General features: G+C 40.1%; 1 protein-coding gene across 4 annotated transcripts in view; it reads right to left on the reverse strand.

The window, feature by feature from the left end:
- kdm4c (lysine (K)-specific demethylase 4C) overlaps window positions 1-13066 on the reverse strand; it is a 30226-nt gene extending 17160 nt beyond the window's left edge. For 3 of the 4 annotated variants that reach the window (XM_073467637.1, XM_073467644.1, XM_073467623.1), the window contains exons 1-11: window positions 12801-13066; window positions 10355-10521; window positions 9961-10136; window positions 9481-9595; window positions 8119-8312; window positions 4690-4739; window positions 3761-3864; window positions 3353-3490; window positions 2922-3115; window positions 2333-2562; window positions 66-2146 (exon numbers count right to left, since the gene is read on the reverse strand). In XM_073467637.1, the coding sequence (XP_073323738.1) occupies window positions 66-2146; window positions 2333-2562; window positions 2922-3115; window positions 3353-3490; window positions 3761-3864; window positions 4690-4739; window positions 8119-8312; window positions 9481-9595; window positions 9961-10136; window positions 10355-10498 (3426 nt within the window). In that variant the 5' untranslated portion in view covers window positions 10499-10521; window positions 12801-13066. The remainder of the gene's footprint in view (window positions 1-65; window positions 2147-2332; window positions 2563-2921; window positions 3116-3352; window positions 3491-3760; window positions 3865-4689; window positions 4740-8118; window positions 8313-9480; window positions 9596-9960; window positions 10137-10354; window positions 10522-12800) is intronic. The other variant, XM_073467629.1, reaches the window with a different exon arrangement.
- Between the last annotated feature and the right edge of the window lie 2286 nt (window positions 13067-15352).

Below are 15352 nucleotides of genomic sequence, written 5' to 3' on the forward strand. Positions count from 1 at the left end.
ATAAAACTTGAGCAAAAGACTGAATGTGTATGATTGTGTATGACTGTGTATAAAAGAGCACTCACAGCACAAACCTCCCCTGGTTCCAGGCCTGATTCATAACACTCGTAGTTTCTGGTATCATTTTCCTCCTCTTCCTCTTCTTCCTCCTCTTCAGACGAGTCGCTGCTGCTCTCTCCCTTGGCACTACTTTGCTGCTCCACCTCTTCGCCATCAGATCCCCCTTCTTCCATGTCGGACACACCGTCCTGTTCTCCTCCTCCCATTGCGAGAGGTGAAAGAGCAGTGTCTGAGTGGAGACTCTCCTCTGCCTCCCTTTGTCTCCCCAGCTCCCTGCACAAGGACAGGGCTTCAGACGTATCCGCTTCTCCTCTATGGAGCTCATAATCTCCACAAAGCCCCAGGGGCTCGACAGCACCGACTGAAACTAGCGAGGTGGGCTCGAGCTGGGCCCAGGTGAGAGGCCCACCATCCTCCTCCTGGTTCACTGACTCACGGAGGTCTTGTTCTGGGTCCTCCAGGTCTGTGACCTGTTTGCACTGAGGCTCAGTCCACATGGTGTAAGGTAGGGGGTCGTGGGTGAAGTCAGAAGGGAGTTCAGGGTTCAGACTCTGGATGAGTACTGCAGAACTCTGGGAATTTAAGTTTTTCCAGATGCTGCTGGAGAAAGGTTTGGGCTCCATGTATGGGTTCTGGGAAGTACAATGTGAGGGGGAGTATGTAGTGTTGTGGTGGAGTTGTAATGCTGGGTGACTGTCAGTGTGAGTGCATAAAGGAGGGGAATGGGCTGGGGGATTATTGTTTGAGGTACCAGTTAAAAGAGAACCAGCAGTACTTAGACTCAACACACAGTCTCTCTGAGCTGAGTCCTCTGAGTTAACGTTACTTGCTAACTCTGCTAGGCCGTATTGCTGCTCTGTTTGCCGTGCAGGGTTCTGAACTAGCTGGCAAGGGGAGGCATCGCTCTGTCCAGTAGTAACATTTTCCAGCTTTGTGCGATCATTTTCTGCAGCAATTTCTGGCATTATTAGCATTTCATGGACACCACCAGATGTTATTTTGTGCAGAGCACTGGCAGTTAAATGAGCCGTGTTTCCTTCTAAACCAGACACCGCTGCCCCTTCACAATTATACGCAGAATCTAAATGCCAGTTGTTGGCATGTTCTACAGTGAGGGGTTCTTTTGACATTGAGTCAGTTTCGCCCTCTTCCTGTTTGGCTTCTTGTGAGGACGGCGAGCCAGTTGGCGTCTCCCGTTGAAGGACAGGTGCAACCTGGTGACAGCACAAAGTTGTTTTTGGGACCTCAGTTATCCCATCATTTGCCGGGGTGAGGGAGGGCATCTCTTGTGTCAGTACAGGTGGCAGAGGGCAGATTCCAACCTTATCTTCTGGCTCTGGAGTGAGTTGTGGCATATCCACCGCATTCCTCTGTAGCAGAGGAGGGGGAAGATTTTCCTCAGTGCTGCTTTTTTCTAAACTGCAATTGTGTCCTGAAGGGTAGAAGGAGCCACATGATGTGTTACTATCCCCCTCTACTGGCTCAGTTTTGAGATCATAAAGTGCTTCTGTAGTGGAGTGTGGATTGATATGTTTTGGATCACAAACTGTGTCCATTTTATCTGCTTTAGCAGTGCTCTTAGTGTATTTCTCAGCACCTGTGTCCATGCTGCTGTCAGTGTTTGGTGTTAGGCTTAAAGTGTCTTCTCTACATGAGGAACTAGCTGTCTGAGTTTTTGAGTCAGGAGGACACAAGCTTGTCTCGGTCACAACAGAAGTGCTTGTTATGTGGGAAGATGAATGTTTGTTGTCCTCCAGGGGAGGGACCCTGATAGAGCAGTCCTGAGAAGTTGCGAGGTGTTGTGGTTCAGGAGTACAACACCTTGGCTCATTATTTCCAGGATGCATCTGGGTGGCCTCAGGCCATTGTCTGAGTCCTTCAGGAGTCCTGCTCGTGACCCCTGATCCTGAGAGGTGATGAGGGTCAACATGAGTGTCCGTCTCTGCCTTTAGGTCGTCCTTCACCGGTGAGGCAGGGGAGGGAAAGGGGATGCAGGGAGAATTATGGGATGGCTCCTTCTTGGAAAATCCCAAACTGTTACTCTCTACACGATTTACCTTGACCACACACATCTGTCTGCAAGGACCTGTTGAAGAAAAATCTATCATCAGGTAAACAAGGACTGCAACAATATTTTTATAACTCTCAGTTGAGAGAAATCACACACACACACATAGTGTACACTTCCTACCAGGCCAGTTTTCAGCCCTCTTCAGATCAAAGTGATATCTTAAGTCGCAAATAGCTTCCAGTGACAGTGTCAGTCTCTTACCAGGAAGCTGGACAGAGTTCTGATTCTGGTTGTGCTTTGAGTCAGGCTCCTTTTTCTTCTCCTTCTCATCCTCCCTGCTGGTTGTCCCTGCCACAGACCTTCGCACCTTGGGCCCAGGCGGACCACCCAGACCTTTCCTCTTGCTGCTGCTCAATGCTGAGCTGCCATCCAGGTCAACAGGCTCCTCTGTGGTTCGGAGGCGCTTGGAGCGCATACGAGAGTGACTGCTGCTGTAGGAAGCGAGAAAGAGGAGAGGAAAGAGGACACCCTGATTAATACTCATAAGCAATGAGAGCAAGTGTGGAATTTTGTGACTTACGAGACAAGGGCATTTGGCTTTTGTAGCTGTCAAATATTTCTGGCCACATACATTAGGCCACTAGCCAATGGTGGCCACCATCTGAGCCACCAAGTCTTCATCATCAACACAATCGCATGCTTAGGATTTGTAATTGCTTCTAAATAAATGTTCTTTCCTGATTACAAAATGAAATTAGCCTGTCTTTATTAACATCCAAAAAGACTGTTTATATTAATCATTTTATATTATAAATGTACTTTTAGTAGCAATCCTATTCCAGTACAGTACCCTTTATTAGCAGGTTTGGTCTTGCGCCGCCTCTGCAACCAGCTCTGCAGCTCGGGTGTTGAACTGGGAGTGGCATGTGTGTGGTCAAGAGGTGCAGAATCTTTGCCCAGCATCCAGTTAGGGTAGCGGTCAGGTTGGAAACGTTTAACAAAGGGTTCCATGGATATCTTCACCATGTCTCTGCTACATGTGCACTAGAGGAAAGAAAGAGAAGGAGGACAGAATAATCTCTCTGCTATGCTAAAACATGAAGACACCTTGCAGTGTTCACCATTAAGCCTAAATTACAATCCATTCTGTTCAGTTTGACACGGTATGACCATTACTTAAAATGGAATTAACTGTATTGAAATCCGGGACACTTCTTTGTCAGCCTTTTAAAAGACATGAAGTGGTGCACAATTTTAAGGGAAAATTGAACTGAATGTTACCTGTGTGGCCACTTTTCCATAGTCTATCCAGCGCACAGTGGCAAAGTTGGTGGACTCCGCACAGTTGAAGCCATGATTGAAGCCAGCATGATAGCCATAAGGGAAGGTGATCATGAACTCTCCAGCTTCCTGAGTAATCTAGGGAGGGAAGAAAGACAGGCAGAGATATAACTTCATAAGCATTTAGCAGACAAATGATGACAACACTGAAGTGGAAACTTTTGGGTTTCTAAAGATTTGCAAGCAAAAGAACCAAAATAAACCACTGCAGATTTCTACAATCAGTCAAAATGAGCACTGCTAATTTCAGTGGCAAGAAAAGCTGTTTTAAGAAAGTTGGTAAATAAAAAGGAGCATAAACGGCAAGAAGGAGGACAGAGTCGTTTTTCACAGGGGGTGAGAGCATACCTTATCAAAGGGAATGCCATACTTCTTCAGTATAGAGGGAGAGATTAGAGTCATCTTGTGACGAAGAAAAGCCTCACACCCCTTGAAGCTGTTGGGAAAGAAACCTGACAGAAACGCGCACATACACACGCCATTAACATAAAGTCTAAGCCAACCAAAATATAAGACATACATGAAAAACACACCTAACAACACAGCTAACTTGGCTTTCTTAAGATTTGTGGTTATACTATCTTGAACCTTTATAGACGACAGTGAGATTCATCTGAGAATTCAACAAGGAAAAGTTTTGCATTTTTACCTGAAAAATCAACAATTCAAACAACAAAACAGTCAGCACTTAAATCTCTGTCAACCAGCTAATTGATTAATCAAGCTTTGTTGTAGATCACCTGCTCATCACTTTGTTAACTGGATGGCTGTAACAACTGAGCATATTTACTGTGAATTGGTGGTTATTCAATCAGCATTGCAGGCTTAGATCCAATTGCCTCATTTTACATCAAATTTTTAGGGTCTTACCTATGTAGGCATGAATTAAGATTCTTCACTTGAAACACTTTACCATTTATTTAGTTGTAAATGTAATCATATGCACTACGGTTCATTTACTCCACTATTGCCTTACAGTATGGATTTTCCTAAAGTGGTTTGTCGATACATTAAGCATCTTTGTCCACTTTACATCTCTACTAGTAGCACTTTTTGCTTGTTTGTGTTCAGAGCTCATTAGCATTCTGCATCTTAAGCTGCGCCATTACCTCTCGTGCCCTCTCGTTGCCGAGTTTAATTTATGTGCTGTACTTTGTTGTTTAATGCAGACCTGCTTCTGTATGCTGCGATTGTTATTTAATAATTATTTAATTACCTCTCTCGCCTCCATTTAGACAGAGAATACAAAGAGAATATAAATTATCCTTTCTTTTTACCTGTGGCCAGACGCTCCAGTCTCTTCCCGTGCTCAGGGGGTATGGCGTACCTGTTAGGAGACAACAGATAGATATTATTTTTGACTGTGTATGCAAATATTCTAAACATGTTTTGTGTATTATGCCTGGAATGTATCATACTCTGATGGTTGCAGACTGCCATCAAGTGGTGGATAAATGAATAAATGCAAGAAGGCTGATAGACCCTTTCCAGCACCGCACTATTGATAAACTCATCAAAATTACAACACACAGAAACACAGTAATCCCTTGTGATAAATGTATATTCAAATTCACTGTTAAAACCCTCTAATAACCTGCCACTAGCTTTTTTAAATGCAAATGTTGATACTACATGATCAAGAAGCTTGTAATTTGTCTGCGTAATAATAATAATAATGAATTTAAAATATGGAGCCTAGTTCTGTCTCTGACAGGGACAAAATAATCATCACTAATTGCCGTGAAGAGAATCTTACTTCGACCTTATTCTGCATTTTCTTACATCACACTGCTGGCACAATCCGAATTTAAACTGTTCCCAAAGTTCCCGGTAGAGAAACCTCAGCAGCGTGACAGAATTCCCTCAAGGTCTGACAAGGCATTCCATTTGACTAGCACCATCCGCCCTCAGGTCTGTGGCATTTCTATCATCATATCACCTGTCAGCTTAACAGAGCAGTGACAGACAGGGTGAGAGGGAGAGGCAACCTCAGGTAAAGGTGACACAGGGAGTTGGAGGGGATTGAGGAGTGGGGAGAGAGAGAGTTGAATCTTTAAGCCGCTCCCCCTCCAGGGACGAGATGTCAAAATAGCAGCAAGATGAAAGAGTGTATGTCAGTGTGTGAGCGTGTGTGGTGTGTGCTAGATGATAAGGGTATGGATGTGTGTGGGTACTTGCCGCATTAGGCTGCTCGTTGTGTGTGTGTGTGTGTGTGTGTGTGTGTGTGTGTGTGTGTGTGTGTGTGTGTGTGTGTGTGTCTGTGTTCTTGTGTATATGTGTGTCACTGTCTGGCTGTGACACTGATCCCTGTGGGGTTGCAGGGCTCACTGCTCTAATGAGCAGAACTCCCTCCAGGGCAAGAGGGAAAGAGAAATGGAACAAGCCAAGCTGACAAAGAAATAAAAAGCAAACTCCATTTTGATCTACCTGCATTCTTCACCTCTTCTTTCACGATGTCATTACAACCTGAACCGCCTTAAAAAACAGCTCCTTTTCTATTAAAGAACGTATATGCTTTGACTAATACTAATTAGACCAGTGCGAGACACATGCTGCAACTGACTTGATCATGTTACCATTTGCTCTAGTTGATACCGAATTTTTATGAAATTCAAACAAGATAGTGTGCTGACTTGAATGTACGATCATTTTGTATCTATTGATGGAAATCAAGTCTAGTAACTTAACACTAAATCCAATTTTCTAAGTTGGGAAAAATGATATGTGCAGTGGCATAATCGTAGAGAAGAGGTCTCGGTCTCACAGAAAAAAAGAACGCCTCACACTATATTCCAGAGCTGCGCCTTGTCATTAGGGCCGAGACGAAAGAGTCTAGAGGACGGTCGCAACACGGGCTGTTTCTTTTGCAAAATGGACGTCGCAAACTGCTGCGAACTGTAGCTGCTAACTAGCACGGGAGCTTTGGACCACCAGAAGGAGGAGGTTTTGAGGAATAAGCATCAGAGCCGGGCAAGGAGGAAACACAACCAGGCTCAGCCGCCTGGACCAAACACATCTGACAGAGGCTAATTTGACGATTTACCGTTTGTGGGGTGAGTTAATGTTACAGCAAGATACAGATATAGAAATCAAGTGTCATCAATGCACACAGTGTGGAGTTACAAGATTGGGAACATGTGACTGGCATAGAACTAGTAAGCTGGTTGTTTACATTGTTTACATTGTGTTAAATTTACTGAATTAATGTAGAGTATTTGATTGACTGGTTAACTTCAATTTTACCTTGAAGCATGATAGCTTCCAAGAAATCGAGCCATATGCTTTTGCCCTTGGAGAATAACAAAGCCCCGTAGAAATTTCACATCCATGGATGCTTCATCTAGTCCCTTCTGCTCCATATGTTGTACCTTTTCTATTCTCACGAGTATTTTGACGTTACCCAAAGTACACTCAGTCACTTATTGCAGGTAACCATCTCGTCAGTGTGCAAACGTGCGCCAAGGGAACTAAACCCCAAAGCTGTATGCAACAGAATGGTTGGGTTAATTGAATAAAAGCTATGATGATCTATGTGATTCACCATTTAAATCTACTTTAATCATGAGAAAGATCTAAATGGAGAGTGCAAAAGATGGATTTTGCAGACCTGAGGCAAATATGGATATGAAAAGGACATCTGTAGATGTTTGCCACATTTACTGTGCTGTATATTCTGCCTCAAATGTCCTTAAGATGCCACACTGAACAACTGACGGGATCAGAAATAAGTCAGTCCTAACAAAAGATAGAATTAGTAGAATTAAAATCAATAGATCCTAAAATGGGAGAGCTATTATGTCAATGTGCACCACATATAAAAACACTGAAGCAGTTAGATTTAGCGAATGATAGACTAAATACTGTTGCATTACTCCAACTGCCTGCACACCGACTTAACTACACAACTAATGATTTTATTCGATTTGATTTGACACGACGCTTGCCATTTAAAAAATTACACCTCTGTTATGAAAGCAAAAACTTTAAAAAGGTTAAATAGTCAGGGTAACAAGAAAAACGCTACAAGGCTTACTTTCATTTTAGTCCTGTGGGAAGGGAAGAAGAAAAAAATTCGACAGGGTGACACCTCCATTAATTCCAGTTAACTGTACTTAACTTTCAGTGTTAGAGCAATTAAGGGTATCTATGGCAACAAGCATCATTGGCACCCACAGAAAAGTAAGAGGATGTGAACATAAAAGTAAGTAAGTAAGTCTATATCTAGTCCTGCTACCCCACAAATACTTAAAGTAGATTTGCAACTTAGAATTATTTTCATTGCTGGTTAATCTGTTGATTATTTTCTAGGTTAATCAATCAGTTGTTTGGTCCAAAAATGTCAGAAAATGGTGGAAAATGTCAGATGACGCCCTCAAATGTCAGTTGAATGTCATAGAGGAGTAAATAAATCAGAAAATAAATCACATTTAAGAACAAGAAATCAGAGAAGTTGATTTGTTTTTCTTAAAAAATTACTCAAACTGATGAATCCACTATCAAAATATTTGGGATTAATAATTAACAACTAATTGATTAATCACTGAAACTCCATAATGAAGATAATACAGTCAATTTTCATTGTAATATGGAGGTGTTGATTCAACATTGTGATTACTTTTATGGCTGTTTTTGTGGTGCTGTAACAGATAACATTATGTCGCACAATTGTTGCGTCATTCTGTGTTTATCCCCCGTCCCGCACTAACCAGGACTTGGGCTCTCCAAAGTGGAGGTAGTTGATGCTGTACAGGTCCATATCTTCAGTGTGCCAGGAAAAGGTTGTCTTCCACATCCCAAAGTAGAGATATGGAGTGTTAACTCCCTGGATGGACACACCGCAGTCCTCTTCGATAACATCCAAGATAGAGTTCAGGTGGCCAATGTTCCACTCTTCCACATCCTAGAACAATAGAAACAGCAGTGAGACGGGTTTAGGGATGCCCAAAACCAATCCTGCAGATTGGTAATCTGGTTCAGAATGGTATTTTTTAATCCAATCAGTATCAGCTATATAAAAGTATAATTTAACTGTCTGTACTCCAGGTTGGCCAGCTGTCAAATCTCCCACTCTCCGCTAAAAACTAGGACCATTACCTAACAAGAGGCACTGTACGCAAGTAAAAGGTGAAACAAGAAAAAATCACATCCACTTTTAGAGAGTGGGAGCAGTGAGCAACGCAAGCAGTGCCACGTTGGGGTGAATACAGTCACGCTGCTTCTATTAAGTGACAAATGTTAAGTGTACCAAGCCTCTATAGTGTTGCAGTTGAAAAATGGTTGCTTGGGTTTGAAAACTGGATTTGAACTTCAGTGCCCTGTTTTCTTTGAGCAAGGTATGAAAGGTTGTTCAAGCTTCCTGCCACACCGACACTCATCTTTTTACAGCAACTATACAACACATAGAACACTTGCTGCGATGAAGGCTACATTTTCCTATCAAATTATCTAAAGCTGTTTTTTTTTTAAATTGTATTTAATATAGGTCTACTTTGGGTAAAGTGTGCACTCTGAACCTGTTATGAAGGACAATTTCTGAATAACAGATCGGATCTGATTCACACTATTAAAGTAGCTTTGAGTAAAATCTTTATTATTTAACTTGTTCGTATGTATTTAAAGTGGCATACGATTTTTTTTTGTAGTTATATGGAAAAATTCCAGAGTTAGTGTAGTCTACATGTTGCTTCCAGTCCATTTGTGTGTCCTCACGCTGGATTTGGAGGAGCTTAAAATCACTCGGAGTAGAATTGGGGGCAAAAAAATAAGATTAATACATTTTATTTTAGTTTTTATTTTCATTGCAAAAATCCAATCTAAAGCCAAATTTAGCCAGCCAAAATTACAAGATTCAGGTGAACTAAGTTTATGTAAAATCCACCAAAGTGATTTCCATTATCATGTCTCCTACTGGGAGAGCCAATAAAGAAAAAAAGACCCTCTAAAGAAATGAATGAAAGCGAAACAAACATATCGGCATTGAGTAACAGGTGACGAAAATAAACACACGTATAGAAATAAGGGAACACAAACAGAAAGAAAGCAACAAAAGCGGAGGAAAAGCCATCTACCTCATCATAAAGGCTGCCACTGACATCAGCACCATAAATGGGTGAAACAAAGGTGAGGTTCTTCCAGTATTTCCTCTCAAGGTCTTCGTAATTCAGGTAGCGAGGTGTACAGTACCTTTAGAAGAGAAAACCATTAAATTCAGTAGTGTGAAAAGCCCTCTATAATCAAAGAATGAAGACCTTCTAAGCACATAATGATTATCAGCTACACTTTATAGCCTAAGCAAATATTGCTCTTGCACTTTTTAACCACTCATCTGGAAACCCACACATTAATGAAGGTCTTCTAGAGATTATCATGTAAGCTAAAATTATACTGGTTTAACAATAGTGTAATATATCAGTCATGTACCCTGTGGACTAGAAAAACTAGATTCCTGCTCTAGCAAGACTGTGATCTATGTATGTGTAAGCACCGTCTTCCTCCCTAAAAGAATCGATAAGGCACTGAAAACAATTAAATGACTCCATAGTACTCACATGTCACTGTTAGCTAATCGCCTGAACTCCTGCACACTAAGAGGCTTCTTCTGGATGTTATATTGAGTGAATAGCCCCGATTGACCGGCCACCATTTGCTGGATGGGAGCATCAATCATCAGATCATCAATGTCATCATAGGTACGACGGGGCTTCCAGCCTTTAGGGGGAATCACCTAAGGGACAAACGGAGGAGGAAATGACTGCTGTTGAATATAAAGCAGGAGCAGAGTCACTTTGTACAATAATGATTCACATTACATCGTTGGGAATAAGCAGTAGTTAACCCGCCATGCTCAAAAGGGCCACTAGCTGATTATTTATTTATTTATATTTCATTTCTATCACTGTGATCCTCAACTTGGAACTTTGTCAAAGTTGAAATGCTACCTACCTTAGCCAGCCCTGCACGGTGTGCACCCTGAGACTCCATGTAAGCCAGATACTGGTTGAAGTCCTTGAACTCTTCCATGGTGGGCCTGAAGGTCATAATCTTGCAGGAGGGGTTCGCAGGGGTGAACACCTCTGCTCCCGCCATCCTGCCGCCTCACCAGATGTGACCTGGGGGAAAAACAAAAACATTAACATATTTTATAATTGGTATTTAATTGTAAAGGGGACAGAAAATAGGTCTGGTAAAACTGTATTGATCACCTTGTTAACCATGTGGAGGAAGGTAAATAATGACTACTAGAGCCCGACTGATACTCGATCTTTGGGGCAGATGCCAATACTGATATGAGGGAGCAAAAAATCCCAATATCGATATATTGGCTGATTCTTCTTAATATATAGAATACATACTGTATATGTATATAACATATACATTAACACACATCTCTTTGCAATGATCCCTCAAATGTGGTTATTAAACAGCAGGATATTTCAGTCTGACAAAAACTTTATTTTGCAAAATGACATCAGTGTTTTGAAACAGTAAACCTCATTTGGAATTTAATAATCAGAATTTACCCCAAATATCTTTTTCTACATTATGTTCTGTTAGGAAAAAAGTTTTCATATCAGCACAAAGTCGGACAACATATGCATCAATACCGAAATACCTGTGACAGGCCATTATCAGCCGATAATATTTGCTAACAATAATAATAATAATAATAAAAATCATTTATATAGTTTTATAGTTTCATGATAAATTTGGACAGAAAGGTTTAAACCTATAAAATGTAAAAGTGAGAGAATGAAACAGGCCAAATACAGAATCTGCTAAATCTGTTTTAAACGGTATAATATCCCCCATTCAGATGGTGAATAGATGTTTTAGATACTGTAATAGATTTAAAAGTCTGGCCAAAGGAAAACATGTGAAAATTAATAAATATTGGTTTGTTGGAACTCTTGATGGTTGTTAATTAACTTAGTGTCCCAGTTGTTTTGGGTTGTTGAGTGTATTATGACAGAATTAAATCCAAACTAATAACAAGATCGCTGCTTTTAATCAGCCATTTCACCTGTTGCATTGAATCATTACATTACTAGTGCGAATGTAACATATTTTACACAAGTGTCTATATTCATTTTCTCTTTGTCTATTATTTCTCATTTCTTGTCATGCATTTTATTTTAAACATGACAACATGTGTGCCAACGAAAGTCATTTACAGGTGTCTAACTGGATTTGAAAGGCATCAGCTGTGTGTGCTGGTGACACGTTCACCACTAGATGGAGGCAGAGATTCAACAAATGTCGATTTGATCCTTTGATCCTTGCTGATGCCAACAACCCTTTTCAGATTTTTGTCCCATCCACCCATCCCACTCCCAACTCTGACTTTACTGGGTGCATTCAGACAAAGGATCATTTACCCCCTGAGTTACGCTACTCTAATATGCAACCTTATATTTCTTCATACCGCGATTTCACTGCAAACCAATGGCGTACGACCCGGTTATGTAACCGGCATTTGCAGGCTGGATAAGTTTATTTTAAAAAATCAGCTACAGTGATTATACACGATGTGTTTAAAGCCTTACTCTTTGTTCAGATATTTAAATAAACATTTCAAAACGTTGGTAACCTTAGTGGGGCAAACTCGGCCTATTATTTATTAAAATAAACCTGTTTAAATAAAAAAAAAAACCCTCAAATGAATCTCGGCTGAATTATAGTTTCGCTTATAACACAACCTGAGTGTCTGTAGCTTGGCATATCTTTGTTGTCTGCTCAGCCAGCTAACTAGCCAACTAGCCTACGTTTTGTTATGATGCAAAGTAATGGCTGCACAGTTAGCACGGCTTGCTAGCTCAGCTGATAAGCTAACACATATTTAGATGGTTGACTCAGTCGGTGCTCTTTAACTCGAATCTGATATGTGTTCATGGGACCGGTCTCAAAAGCACTTTGACGATAGTAGTTAGGACGAGGAAGGCACTGCTAATAATTAAGCTAACCTAGCTAGCTACCACATTAGCTAACTTCTTTACTGCACGAGTCAATGGGGTTTAAATGTCCCTCGCAAGGTGGCTGCAGATAGGCCCGTGGCTACTTAGCGGTGTGACTTTGTGTGGCACAGATGATAATGTGTGATATCTATCTAGTGTATGTGTTATGTATCGATATGCTACAAGTTTAGCAGTAGATAGACGAACAATGACAAAGCACACGGTGCGAGATGCACACTGGCATAAACGCGTGCCAACTTATCTGGCTGGCAGAGCTAGCGGTTAGCTGTTGATAGCTCGGCTAATTCTGCACAAGACTCACGAAATGCACGCTGCTCTGTGACAAACCGGCACAATACTAGCTACAGGTCACAATTTGAGACGGTATACAGCGCGTCGTTTCCGTGATAGTGTACAACTTGAGTGTTTTTTTTTACCTCGATAGAGAAAGACGGGTTCGTGTTGTTGTTTATCCCCTTCCTTGTTCGTCCAGCTGATTCACATGACAGCTGCTGGCTGCTGCTACTACCGCTGCGATCGTGAGACGGGGCCGCGTCCTGTACCGCTTCCACTCCAGCTCCTGTGTGTCAACGTGCTAACAGGCACGGCCGTGCAGAGAGGCAGCCCCTATCCAGGCACTGTGAGATCTGCGGGTCAGCAGCACCGCCGAGGGACGGGAACGCAGCCACTGCTGGTTGAAAGCGCACCTGCACCTCCAGCATGTAGCGACTGTTCACTCACACGCGTCCTGTAAAGGTTTAATGATTTTAGTTTGGACGCTTTTATGATTTTTGTCCCATCAGTTTTATACTCTGATCCTGAGGAGAAGTTATTGTATGTTGATTTTCAATCAAACTTTATTTATAAAGCACATTTCAAACAGTTCACAGTGATTCACAAGTGATTGAATAAATAAAGCATGGCTTAAAAACGAGTTTAAAGACTAATAAAGACCAGATGCAACTAACTGAGTAGTTAATGAAAAGATAGGAACAAGCATTAAAGATTATAATAGCAATAAAATTAAATATTGCACATAAAATTTGATTTAAAAAAGTTTATGAAACATAATATAATAAGAATAATAACAAGAACAACGGTAGATTGTACATTTAAAAGATCTATATAAAATACAGTAAGAAATATAGGGCTATGATAAAAACAAAATTAAAATAAGTCTAAACAAATCTTTTTGTTTTCTACAGAGGAAATGATGAGTTTTTCTTTACAGCACCATGAATATTGACTAACAATATATATATATGATCAAAAATAACCAGTGTTGCAAAAGTACCCAGAAATTATACTTGAATAAAAGTAAAGATATTGTGTTAATATTACTTTTGTAAAAGTGAAAGTCATCCATACTAATAGTACTTCAGCAAAAGTCTTAAAGTATCTGGTATGAACTGTACTTTAGTATCAAAAGTACGAGTAAAAGTAAAATTACACATATACTTACACATGTGTATATAATGTATACTAAGATTGATTAATTGTTTGCCTTGATTATAAGATCCAATTTTAAGCTGTTTTGTGATTATAAAAATCACCATTTTCTGTTTGTTTGTTTGTTTTTTGTTTGATTGATGGGTCCAATTTGAGATCAAATATAATAATTTAAAAGTGTGCTACTTTGGCTCTGGTTTTATGGAGGATTGAAGCTGCCAAAATCAAAAATAAATAAGTAAATAGATGTCTCATTAAATAAATTAATATGCACCAAAAGTAAAACTGAAGCTAAATGTTCATTAATTTTAAAAGATGTGGCATAAAGTGATATTTCTTGTTTCACTTGCCTCTGTATTTATTTACGTTTGTATGGAGAATACAATCTGCAAAGTCAATAGTTACTGAAGTTATCAAATAAATGTAGAGGAGTAAAAGTACAATATTTTGCCCCCAAAATGTAGTTGAATGGAAGTATAAAGTAGCAGAAAGTGGAAACACAAAGTACCCAAAATTATACATAAGTACCGTACTTAAGTAAATGTAATTAGTAATAATACATCACTGCAAATACACAAATTATGGTACCACTTGCTAAGGGACATTTTAGAAATTGTAACTAAATCTGGCACCTACATTACCCACAATGCAACTCAGCCGCTGAGTGACATCACTGGAGGCAGTTTATCAGATTACATGCAGCTTCCTCTGGAGCCACAAAAGGTTTTATTCTACTTTTTTCACACATGCAGTAGTCGTAGTTCTACCTGAGAGCTTTAAGCACACTTTAATGTGTAAAATTGGTGGAGTTACCCTTTAAGGGTCAGAGTAAGTCATGAAAGTGCGTCAGGCTGAAACTGAAGGGACTAAATGGGATTTTGCCATCATGAATTGTATTATTTTCACATGTGCTACACTAGATTATTTATTAATTAATATCTATAAAGAAGTGCCATACTGGAGAAGGATTTACCAGCCTGAAAACACAAATGTTGTTCTTATCAATGGCTTTTAACTAAATATAGTTAACTGATTGACTAACAGTTATGAAAAATCAACTTAAATACCCTTTTATTTAGAAGTAAGTGGTACCCAAATGTTTATACTCTCAGGTTGTGCTGTGTGAAATGTGGCAACTCAATGACTTCTAACCATGAAATATGTACATGAACGTGATTAACTGTATGTTAGTGGCGTGGATGTAATGTCGATGCCTATATTCAGGAGAAACAGCGAAGATATACAGTAAAATGTTTATGTCAAACTACCATAATGTAAATGAAGTACAGTACTATACTGTTATTATTGTTTTTTACAGTATTATAAGGTATGGAAAATGTTGTTGTAATTTATTTTACAGAGCAGCTGCATAATGTGCAGTATGTACCTACCACTGTATTTATTACAATAAAATACTGTTATTAACTGTTGATGTAAAATAATCAGTCTGTAGTGGCTACTTGTCTATGTCTGTTTTATTGTTATCTATTTTTGGAGAGTTGTATTTTGTGTTTTATTCCCCCAAAAGCCTAACTAGGGA

The sequence above is a fragment of the Pagrus major genome, chromosome 1 (assembly GCF_040436345.1).
Source record: "Pagrus major chromosome 1, Pma_NU_1.0".
NCBI lineage: Eukaryota > Metazoa > Chordata > Actinopteri > Spariformes > Sparidae > Pagrus > Pagrus major.